Source organism: Camelina sativa, chromosome 10 (assembly GCF_000633955.1).
Source record: "Camelina sativa cultivar DH55 chromosome 10, Cs, whole genome shotgun sequence".
Lineage (NCBI taxonomy): Eukaryota > Viridiplantae > Streptophyta > Magnoliopsida > Brassicales > Brassicaceae > Camelina > Camelina sativa.
This window is the reverse complement of record NC_025694.1, coordinates 10,918,272-10,929,001: the sequence shown is the minus strand read 5'-3', so window position 1 is coordinate 10,929,001 and position 10,730 is coordinate 10,918,272. Positions and strand designations below refer to the sequence as shown.

The 10,730-nt window shown below is 39.9% G+C and overlaps 3 protein-coding genes and 1 long non-coding RNA gene across 11 annotated transcripts in view; 2 read left to right on the top strand and 2 right to left on the bottom strand.

The window, feature by feature from the left end:
• The window catches only part of LOC104718409, a 4,536-nt gene extending 993 nt beyond the window's left edge, over nucleotides 1–3,543 (top strand). Inside the window, exons 1-2 of one of the 2 annotated variants that reach the window (XM_010436157.2) lie at nucleotides 353–538; nucleotides 675–3,543. In XM_010436157.2, coding sequence (XP_010434459.1) covers nucleotides 1,163–3,526 — 2,364 coding nt within the window. In that variant the 5' untranslated portion in view covers nucleotides 353–538; nucleotides 675–1,162 and the 3' untranslated portion in view covers nucleotides 3,527–3,543. Of the gene's footprint in view, nucleotides 1–352; nucleotides 539–674 lie in introns of those variants that run through there. The other variant, XM_010436158.2, reaches the window with a different exon arrangement.
• On the bottom strand, nucleotides 7–4,241 carry LOC104718410. Of its 2 annotated transcripts, XR_002033679.1 has the most exons (4): nucleotides 4,156–4,241; nucleotides 3,923–4,048; nucleotides 3,773–3,831; nucleotides 7–346 (listed from the first exon to the last, which is right to left on the bottom strand). It is a non-coding gene; the product is annotated as an uncharacterized LOC104718410 (long non-coding RNA). The 2 variants fall into 2 exon arrangements; XR_756382.2 differs by lacking the exons at nucleotides 7–346; nucleotides 4,156–4,241 and adding an exon at nucleotides 3,219–3,543 and having other exon boundaries at nucleotides 3,923–4,098.
• Nucleotides 4,194–5,308, top strand: LOC104718411 (protein PAM68, chloroplastic). The gene is made up of 2 exons (XM_010436161.2): nucleotides 4,194–4,378; nucleotides 4,553–5,308. Exons 1-2 carry the CDS (start codon nucleotides 4,322–4,324, stop codon nucleotides 5,141–5,143), a joined length of 648 nt encoding a protein of 215 aa, XP_010434463.1. The 5' UTR covers nucleotides 4,194–4,321; the 3' UTR covers nucleotides 5,144–5,308.
• The window catches only part of LOC104718406 (cyclin-dependent kinase F-4-like), a 6,908-nt gene continuing 1,542 nt past the window's right edge, over nucleotides 5,365–10,730 (bottom strand). For 2 of the 6 annotated variants that reach the window (XM_019230988.1, XM_019230987.1), the window contains 14 exons: nucleotides 9,351–9,823; nucleotides 9,173–9,251; nucleotides 8,334–8,402; nucleotides 8,156–8,245; nucleotides 7,941–8,079; nucleotides 7,698–7,800; nucleotides 7,536–7,588; nucleotides 7,390–7,456; nucleotides 7,184–7,292; nucleotides 7,039–7,104; nucleotides 6,455–6,523; nucleotides 6,314–6,377; nucleotides 5,985–6,212; nucleotides 5,365–5,893 (listed from right to left, as the gene is read on the bottom strand). In XM_019230988.1, the coding sequence (XP_019086533.1) occupies nucleotides 5,649–5,893; nucleotides 5,985–6,212; nucleotides 6,314–6,377; nucleotides 6,455–6,523; nucleotides 7,039–7,104; nucleotides 7,184–7,292; nucleotides 7,390–7,456; nucleotides 7,536–7,588; nucleotides 7,698–7,800; nucleotides 7,941–8,079; nucleotides 8,156–8,245; nucleotides 8,334–8,402; nucleotides 9,173–9,251; nucleotides 9,351–9,358 (1,389 nt within the window). In that variant the 5' untranslated portion in view covers nucleotides 9,359–9,823 and the 3' untranslated portion in view covers nucleotides 5,365–5,648. Of the gene's footprint in view, nucleotides 5,894–5,984; nucleotides 6,213–6,313; nucleotides 6,378–6,454; nucleotides 6,524–7,038; nucleotides 7,105–7,183; nucleotides 7,293–7,389; nucleotides 7,457–7,535; nucleotides 7,589–7,697; nucleotides 7,801–7,940; nucleotides 8,080–8,155; nucleotides 8,246–8,333; nucleotides 8,403–8,486; nucleotides 8,566–8,664; nucleotides 9,108–9,172; nucleotides 9,252–9,350; nucleotides 9,824–10,221; nucleotides 10,452–10,581; nucleotides 10,659–10,730 lie in introns of those variants that run through there. The other 4 variants (XM_010436153.2, XM_010436151.1, XM_010436154.1 and 1 more) reach the window with 4 other exon arrangements.

The window sequence follows — 10,730 nt, the reverse complement described above, 5'->3', positions numbered from 1 at the left end:
CAAGATCCAAGGATCTAATGGCGTAGATGAAGATAAGGAAACCTTAGCTAAAGTTGAGTTTGTGGCTATTGTGGACAATACAGCGGCACGTCTCTCATCAATATTTAATGATTTGAAGTCAGTGAAAGGTTGTTGGCTGGAGATGTGCGCGGATATAGAAATCCTTTTTACTGGAGTAGATGAAGAACGTCTCGGAAACCTGGAGACTTTGTCAATTACCAATCTTGGACTGTTGGAGAGTATATGCAGCAGCAGCTTCAAGAATCTCAAGAATCTAAGCCTAGATTGTTGCCCGCATATTAAAACGCTATTTCCTGCATCCGCGCTTCCCACCAGCCTAAAAGTCCTGAAAATAAAGTTTTGTGAGAAGCTGGAGAAAGTGTTTGAACAAGAAGTCGAACTGCCTAATTTGCACACACTGTGCCTTTACGAGTTGCCTGTGCTATCTGCTATCAATGGATCGCTGCCTAATCTGAAGACATACAGTAAAGAAAAATGCCCGAAGCTGGAAACTTCAGAAGATGATCTATGTTGTCTGGTGAGTCCAATGTTATGCATACCACTACTCTCAAATGTGTTTTTGATCTTCAGTTCCTCTTGTTCGTGTTACTGATGTGAAGTCTACAAGTAGATAACAATCTTTCACCAATTTTTGTGGTTACTTCTGTTTGCAGGACTTGGAAGCCGTCTAGTGCAACGAGGATATGAAAAACTACAGGGGCAGAAGAAGCAGAGCTACGGAGTATTCTCTCCCTGGATCCTTTCCCTAATATTTACTATGTTCCCTCTTTCTCTGTATGTGTGTTTGTATGTGTGTGCGCGTGTGTGTGGATAATGAATTTGATTTTTTACTCGTTTGACTTCAAGAGATCTGTTTAAAAATATACTCTAAACACTTTTGGAATCATTTCTACAAACAAGTTATTTCAATAATGCAGAGGGCTATGTTCTCTGTCGTTTCCTCGTCTTTAACACAAAATAAGACCAAAAGACCAGCAGTTATCTGTAGGAAAAGACTACAAGCTTCAGATATATTAAACAAAGAAAACCCTTCACACGTCCCAAGAATGGCTTGGGTAAAAACTCAATGGCAGAAGCAAAGAAGCATTCCAGAGAGCAAACTATTTTTCCAGAAACGATCTAATCAGGAAATATAGGAGAAATGGTGGAAGTGATTCCCAAACAAATCAAAGATGTTTGGGACACATGGAATATTAGGGGAATGATAATCCTCAGTCTCTCGCTTCAGACAATTCTCATTTTCTTTGCCCCCCTCAGAAAACGAACGCCCAACAAGTTCCTGATCATGCTCTTGTGGTCCTCGTATCTCTTGGCAGATTTGTCTGCGAATTTTGCGGTAGCACTGATTGCGAAGAACCAAGGTAAAGACCCTAAACCCGATGATCCTCCTGAAGACAAGAAGCTCGTAGCCTTGTGGGCACCTTTCTTGCTCTTACACCTTGGTGGGCCAGACACCATCACTGCGTTTTCTATAGAAGACAGTGCCCTCTGGAACAGACATTTTCTTGGGCTTGTCTTTCAGGCACTTGCAGGTGTCTATGTGGTTGTCCTGTCTCTACCCAATGTGCTCTGGCTGGTTATAGAGTTGCTGTTCGTAGCTGGGACTTTAAAGTATTTGGAGCGGACAATTGCGTTGTACCTTGCGAGTTCAGACAAATACAGGAACTTGATGTTGCAGGAATCCAATTCCGGGTTTGACTACACCGAGCAAGCAGATAACCTAGATATGGAGTCGATACTGGCTTCTGAGATGTACATGAAGGAGGAGCATCGCGGAGCACCGAAACCTCTTAACCTAATGCATCCAGATAAAGAATTAACCGACTTTCAGATTCTTCAATTTGCTTTCTTGTTCTTCAATAACTTTACGAGTCTTATGGTCAATAACATATTTAGCTTGGAGCTGCGTGATAAGAGCAAGGCCTTTTTCAGCGCATTGCAACTACAAGAAGAAGCTTTGTGCATTATAGAAGCCGAGCTCGATTTTATCTATGAAGGATTGTACACGAAGGGTGCGGTTCTTCATAGTTCTCTAGGAGTTGCGCTCAGAATCACATCACTGGTATCCCTTCTGTCAGCCTTCACCATCTACCATTACAGACACAATAAGATGCAAGAATTTCGGAAAGCCGACATTGTAATCACCTACACGTTGTTCTTAGTTGGAATAGCTCTGGAGGTTATATCTTTTCTCATGCTTATGCTTTCTGACTGGACAACAGCCACCCTCTCAAAGCTTAAGGATGACTCCCATGAGATGCCTTCACTAAAAGACCGTTTACTCGAGTGGGTCCTTGGTCTCAAGAGAAAGTGGAAGGGTCAAATAGGTCGTGAAGAGGAGGTGTTTAACACACCATTTCTACTCAGAAGATGGGCCGGAAACATCACAGTTTTCAACTTCCTCACATACTCCATGAACGCAGATACAGAAAGGATCCACAACTCCAGGGGTGGAACGTGCCAGCTTTTATGGAAGATAGCACTTTACCCTTTCAGTTACGTTTTCTCCATCATGCAGACTTGGTCAGGTAGCATTGCCATATGGTCTTGTGATCTTCGCCGGTATATTATCCACCATGTGATCATTCCACCGCCAGGAGAAAATCAAGTCGCTCGTTCTAAATACATCTTCAAGACATTTGTTGAGTTTTGGTTCAACGTACCTTACTTTTTTGCAATTCCTGTCACCTCTGTCATCAACTACCTAGGCATCAGGGATCTGTTCCATGAGATAAGACTAGAAAGATCTGTACACCACGAACCCTTGACAAAAAACCTATGGTCTTTCATATTTTCCGAGCTGAAAATCAGGTCCCAGATTCTAGACAACCTTGAGAGTACCACAACAAAAGCCTCAGCCAGGAGAGATTGGGCGTCAAGCCATACCCAGATTCAAATAGCAGGTCAGGAAAAGCTGCTACGGTACATAACAGATGTTGACTATGACCAAAGTCTTTTGATTTGGCACATTGCCACGGAGCTCTGTTACCAAGAGGACGATTCCGCCAAGGAAAACTGTGATCAACATCAGTATCAGATGAACCGAGAGATCAGCAAAATCATCTCAGACTATATGATGTATCTCTTGATTCTGCAGCCTAAGCTGATGTCAGATGTAGCAGGCATAGGAAATATGAGATTCAGAGACACATTGGCCGAGGCTAAAAGGTTCTTCAAGAAGATGGATATCGGAAACACTAGAGACGTGAAATTAGCGAGCAAGAAAATTCTTTTAGTCGATACCAGCATCGAACCAAGTGATGTCAAAGGAAATCATTGCAAATCGGTGTTATTTGAGGCAAGTTCAGTGGCCAAAGAACTTCTGAAACTGGACAAGGGTTGTGAAAAAGACAAATGGGCGGTACTTAGCAAGGTGTGGTTGGAGTTCCTCTTCCACGCAGCATCCCATTGTGATGGTACAGCACGTTTGGAGCTTGTAAGCAAAGGTGGAGAGTTCATCAACTTCGTTTGGCTACTAATGGCTCACTTTGGCCTAGGGGATTGATCAGCTCAGATTCAGAGCTGCAACAACTTAAAAGGTTTCTCAAATTCACTTATGTTTTAACTTTTTGTGTGTTTCTACAATTAAAATAAGGTTCACAACCTAATCTTATGCAAAAACCTAACATTGAAGCAAACTGATACGGATTCTCATGAGCATCTTAGCACTACCCCGACTCAACAGAACTCACTACAAAACGAAAGATGAAATTCTCAGATCAAAGAGGCAAATTAGATTCGTGTTACATACCTAATTCGTAGATGCGTTGTTGTAACCCAGTCTCGATTGATCATCAACCTTGGCCATAACTGGAAAACAAAACACGAAAATCACAATTTCTTCGAATCATAGAACATCAAAATTCGCCTATAATCGAGTACAAACCGAAAACTATCTCACCTCTTTCGATATTTCCGTCATCTTCCTCGCTCTTCCGATCGGAGAATCCTCCTCCTTAGAATCTCCCGAGTCCCGACGATGAAGATGGTAAACCGGAGAACCCACTCGTTCGTTTATCTTCTTCGTCTTTGTTCAAAAAGTTTTTAAAATTAATGTTAAGAAAATAATTGGACCGGGATGAAACGGATGCATACCGAACCGGATTAAACCGGTATTAAGCAATTGGGGCTTACTTTGAGAAAAATCAAAGATTCTAAAGGTGAAGAAGAACCTTATCCATCTCTCCCACTCGAAAACAGAGCAGAGAACGGAAGAGAAACACAAAAAAAAATTCTGATGCTTCTCTCCGTCTAAATCTCGTTAGAGTTTGGCTTCGTGGTTCATGTCTGGTTTGATACAATGGCTTCTGTACCATGTTCTTTCAAGCTCTCTGCTCATCCCAGATCTTCTTCCAAGGTAATCTTCTTCTCTCTATCTCTTTCAATCTGTGTCTCTGTGTAGTTCATTGATGCTGATTCAACTCGTTTCTTCTCCTCTTTGTATCGATCATTCTCTGGCTTTCAATCTCCTGTTACTTAGATTATATTGTAGTGTTGAATTATCCTTATTGAACTGCTTCCATTTGCCCAGCGTGATGGAAACTATAAACAGTGTTGTCTAGTAGAGAGACCTAAAGAAACGAAGAGTCAAGTTCCTAAGTCCATTACTTGCATCAACCGCTTGGAGATATCGCGTATAGCGCCATTACAGGCGACGATGAATAGCCCCAGAGGCTTTGGACCTCCTCCCAAGAAAACCAAGAAGGCTAAAAAGTCCAAACCCGGAAACCAAAGTGATGATGAAGACGACGACGACGAAGAAGACGAGGATGATGATGATGATTATGAAGATGAACGTGAGAGAGGTGTGATTCCAGAGATAGTGACCAACAGAATGATTAGCAGAATGGGATTCACTGTGGGGTTACCACTCTTCGTTGGTCTTCTCTTCTTCCCTTTCTTTTACTATCTCAAAGTAGGTTTGAAAATTGATGTTCCCACATGGGTTCCCTTTATTGTTTCCTTCGTCTTCTTCGGCACTGCATTAGCTGGTGTGAGCTATGGGATCGTGTCGTCGAGCTGGGATCCGTTGAGAGAAGGATCCTTGTTAGGGTGGAACGAAGCTAAGAAGAACTGGCCTGTCTTTTGGCAATCCTTTTGGAATTCCTCAAGCAAGAAATAGACATAGCACAATACCTCTTTGCCCGGCCTTGTCTATAAAAAGCTTCAAGGATTTTGTGATTTACAGTTATTACAATCTGATGTAAATTTAGCAGAAATGTTTTTGGGTTTATTCTCTCCATCAGAGGATAATGTATGTCTCTTTGCAATTTTTCTTTACCGACTCTACAGCTACCAACATCAATATATCACCACTCAATAAAAGTAGAGAACCACACGGAATAGTCCCAAATCGAACTTTATTGCAAACCACAATGTTATTGTCACGCTCACGTAATTACAAACCATCACACGACCGGAATTAAGAAAAGAAAATAAAAGCGGAACGAACCAGCAACGCCGGAGAAACACGACCATTGTAAAAGAAAAGGAGACACTTCACTGTTTGTTTTTTCATGAAATGGAGACTCAGGGATAAACACCAGAGGATAGATTATATATAAGACATAGTTTATAAAGTAAAATATTTGCTCAGACGAGGCTTGGTTGAGTTATTGGTTTAGGTGTCATCCGGCGACTTTCCTAGAGTAGGCATTGGTGGTGGGTTGTGTTGGTCTGAGGTACATGTCACGTGTTTCTCCTACCCAACCTGCCTTCATTGAAGGTGGTTTCAGCTGTTGATGCTGTCCAACCACGGACACAGAGTGTCTGCGAGATCCAGTTCCTCCAATAGTCATGTTTGCGAGTTTATCAGCAGCCTCTGATACACTGCGAGTGAACCGATTCTTGTTCAATGCTGCTGCTGAATTATCTCCAATTGAATGGATTTGTTTTGTTAGATGAAGTAAAACAACCAGTGTGCGTGTTAAAAGAAAAAAGAGTGGCCCAAAGGTTTTACTTACGAGGACTCTTTTTCCCAGGTGGTCTGTATTTGGAGTCTCTGACGGAACTTCTCACAGCTTTAGTGTTTCTCGTCCCATCTTGATTAGCCATTTCAAGTTTCCGCTGGACACCACTGCCAAAAGCAGCATGCGACTTTGGACTAGCATAGCTATTGAATGGCTTTGCATTGGCAAGCGACACCGGCTGTCTTTTAACTGATTGGTGCTCAAATGATCCCCTTGGCCCGACTAGAAGGAACCATATATGAAATTTAGTTTCCAACAATCTCAAAACAGATTTAATAATAATCCACACCCTTAAAATTGCAGTCAACAAACTAAGAAATTACCAGGTGGAGGAGTTCTTGCAACAGATGGCTTGGGACGAAGAGATGGTGGGGCATAAAAGCAACTCTGCCACAAGAGAAAACAGTTAGATCGATAAATAACAGTCCTAGCATATCGTCCAATCAAAAACTTTCATGGCGTACCTGGAAAAATGGATGCTGTAGCGCCTCTGCAGCAGTTGGTCTGCTGCATGGATCCCACGAGCAAAGCCGCTGAATGATCAAGTTAAAAGGTGGAGATTAGTGTCTTGAGAATAAAAGAAATACATTCTTGGAATCATAGAGAAACCCCTTATCAGAGCTGTTATTATACCTCGATAAGATTAACTGCATCTTCGCTGGCAGATGGCATCAAGCTTGAAAGAGGTACACCAGGAATCTGTAAGATGACAACCGTTATTCTCTGATAGAAATACTAGCAAGGCTCAAGACACAATTCTTCAAGCTCGAGCATGTACCTGAGGGAATTGATAGTTTATGGTTTTAGCAAGATTAAGTCCTTCCAACCAGGTCTTCTCAGTTGGGCTGCCTATGACACTGCAGATTTTGTAGATTTCATCTGCTTCACTGCAAGGATGATACAACAACGTTTTCACTTGTTTATTACATTTAATTTTGCAATATTTATAATCAGAAATATACAAATTAATAAACGCAACTTTACCTAGCCCCGGGAAAAATTGGGCGAAGAGACAACAACTCAGCCATNATCAGAGCTGTTATTATACCTCGATAAGATTAACTGCATCTTCGCTGGCAGATGGCATCAAGCTTGAAAGAGGTACACCAGGAATCTGTAAGATGACAACCGTTATTCTCTGATAGAAATACTAGCAAGGCTCAAGACACAATTCTTCAAGCTCGAGCATGTACCTGAGGGAATTGATAGTTTATGGTTTTAGCAAGATTAAGTCCTTCCAACCAGGTCTTCTCAGTTGGGCTGCCTATGACACTGCAGATTTTGTAGATTTCATCTGCTTCACTGCAAGGATGATACAACAACGTTTTCACTTGTTTATTACATTTAATTTTGCAATATTTATAATCAGAAATATACAAATTAATAAACGCAACTTTACCTAGCCCCGGGAAAAATTGGGCGAAGAGACAACAACTCAGCCATAATAGCTCCCATCGCCCACATATCTGAACAAAAAATCAATTGCCAAATTAATAATTGCAATGATTATAATTTTTTTTTTTTTTTTGCAATATGGATACTAACCAACTTTTGATGTGTATACGTATGACTGTAGGAGTACTTCAGGGGCCCTATACCTATTATTAGAACAGAGACATAAGGGTCAGTAATGTAGCACTGATAAAGAATCTAATCAAATATTAGGGTCACTGAACTACAAATATACAGAAGTGAAGCGAATCTTACCAACGTGTAGAAACATACTCGGTAAAAGGTGGACTCGAATTAACCTCCCGTGCCAGCCCAAAATCAGCAATCTTAATGATGTCTTTCGAGACTAATAGATTTTCTGCAATAACACAATATAGATTTTCAATGACAAACTACTTACCCATGATTGTTAAAAAGACTACGTGATTAAAATCAAAACAGTCAATCTTCAGACAGGTGTTTGAGGCTTCGTATCTAGCAACCAAGGATATCAATTACCTGGCTTAAGATCGCGGTGGAAGTAACCGCGCTGATGCATGTAAGAAAGGCCCTGGAAGACTTGAAAGCACCAATTTCTGATATCAGCTTCTGCAAAAAGCTTCTGTCGATCCTTCATCAGCTGGTAAAGATTGCACTCCTGATCAAGTAAGAATGACATACGTTAAGTGCAATGAATAAAAAAATATCAAACTACAAGCAGAAAAGAAGTATACCATGTACTCAAAGACAAAGTATAGGATATCATTTTCCCGGATGACTTCCTTCAGCTTCACGATGTTTGGATGATTCATTCTCCTGAGCGACTAGTATCACGAATAACTAGTAATAAGTTCCAGTAAACAAGACCAAACAAAAAAAAAAGAGATTATCTCAACAAAGGCAAATCACTACCTTCACTTCTCTCAAATTAATACATTCGTCCCATGAGTAGTACTTCTTTTTCATTTTCTTGATTGCGACCTGCTCATAGAAAACTTCAGTTAGTTGAAAATTAAGAACAGAACATTCTACAGGTATATATAGCTCCAAAAGAAAGCAACATACAACTTCACCAGTCTGCTTATTGATAGCTCGCCAAACACTACCAAAAGTTCCATCACCAACCTCCTTAATTAACTTGTATCTATAAACACACAAAAAGAATTGACAAGCAAACTCGTAAGCAAAAAGTGAAGGGGCCAGATGCCAAAGTGATTTAGATATTAAAAGAAATTTAAGTTACCTGTCCATCGTTTTTCCAGTAAAGTAAAATAGGCTCTTTATTTTATGTATGTAAAGAACTTCTGAAAGATTTATATAGCATTAATCTTCCAGTCGTTCGTAGCAAGGACCGAACACCAAGGCAGTAAAATCAATGATTCTCCAGCTGGGTAGACTGACCGTTATTTACTTTGAACATAAATGGGTTGACCATTAAGGAAAGAGAAAGACAGCAAGAGAAGAGAAAAACACATACTGAGAACTCAAAGACGCAAAGGAACCAAAAAGATAGAATGTGTAGGCTAATAGGAAGGATCCTATGCTCACAACATCTCACTCAGGGGTTCAGATTAAAGGAAACGACACATCTAAACTTGAAAAAGAAAACGAAATAACTTTCTTCAACCAGCGCCCATAAGCACAAGATATGGAAGAGGGGGCTAATAAAGGGGATTCTCTAGGACTATGCGANGAAAATTAAGAACAGAACATTCTACAGGTATATATAGCTCCAAAAGAAAGCAACATACAACTTCACCAGTCTGCTTATTGATAGCTCGCCAAACACTACCAAAAGTTCCATCACCAACCTCCTTAATTAACTTGTATCTATAAACACACAAAAAGAATTGACAAGCAAACTCGTAAGCAAAAAGTGAAGGGGCCAGATGCCAAAGTGATTTAGATATTAAAAGAAATTTAAGTTACCTGTCCATCGTTTTTCCAGTAAAGTAAAATAGGCTCTTTATTTTATGTATGTAAAGAACTTCTGAAAGATTTATATAGCATTAATCTTCCAGTCGTTCGTAGCAAGGACCGAACACCAAGGCAGTAAAATCAATGATTCTCCAGCTGGGTAGACTGACCGTTATTTACTTTGAACATAAATGGGTTGACCATTAAGGAAAGAGAAAGACAGCAAGAGAAGAGAAAAACACATACTGAGAACTCAAAGACGCAAAGGAACCAAAAAGATAGAATGTGTAGGCTAATAGGAAGGATCCTATGCTCACAACATCTCACTCAGGGGTTCAGATTAAAGGAAACGACACATCTAAACTTGAAAAAGAAAACGAAATAACTTTCTTCAACCAGCGCCCATAAGCACAAGATATGGAAGAGGGGGCTAATAAAGGGGATTCTCTAGGACTATGCGAAAGAAGATTTTGCAGACTTCAGTCCTGCAATATAACAAAAATGCCAAACATAAAATTATTCCCTGAAAAATTTGAAGATGTGTACAAAATACATCTTTAGGTTGGTATGTTTGACGTTCTTAAATCTTGTCTGCAAGTGTCTTTCTCTGATGATGTCATACAAGACTTGATTTTTCATTGTTTACTAATAATTTTTTCCTTTCTGAATCCTAATTTTTTATAGCAGTTTTACAATTTCTCAAATTTCCTTGTTTAAAGGTGAAAAAAGAAACATCTTGAGGAAATCTATAAACAGCTCCAATTGTGATAACCTACCAAAGCATATCACGCACTAAAAATTCCAATAACGGCAACTATCTAAGGAGGGAAGCATCGTGTAAAAACAAAACAAAGTTTCAACAGCTTCAATAGAAAAGCCATACCTGTCTCTCAGAAATTTGCCTCAGGCCTTCCGTAAAAGATCATAGAAGAGGGTATGACCACTAAGTGCAGTTAACGAAAGAGCCAACAAGGAAATCTGAACGAACAAGAAACCGCCAATCGAGCGCTTCTTGGAATGAGAAAAGCCGATAGTGGTAGCAACTTGGCCAGACAAAAACTTGCTCCATATCTCAAAAGATAAAAATCCACTTATAAAGAAGCCTGATAGAACCTGTAGCAACAAAAAAAATATATATATATATAAGCAAACCAAAGATAAAAAACACAAGAAACATGAGAAAACAAAACCATCCAAAAGCCAAGCAAGCAGGGGTGGGCTAACAAATAGACTTAAAACTTACATTACATTAGACTCTCATCAATTACCAGTAAAATTCATCATCGCTGATGAAACCTCAAACACCTACCAGCAATAATAATTAAAAAAATGCAGATGAGAGATCAAAGCTCACAACATCTAAACATTACAGATCTGAAAAAGCTAGGGAAA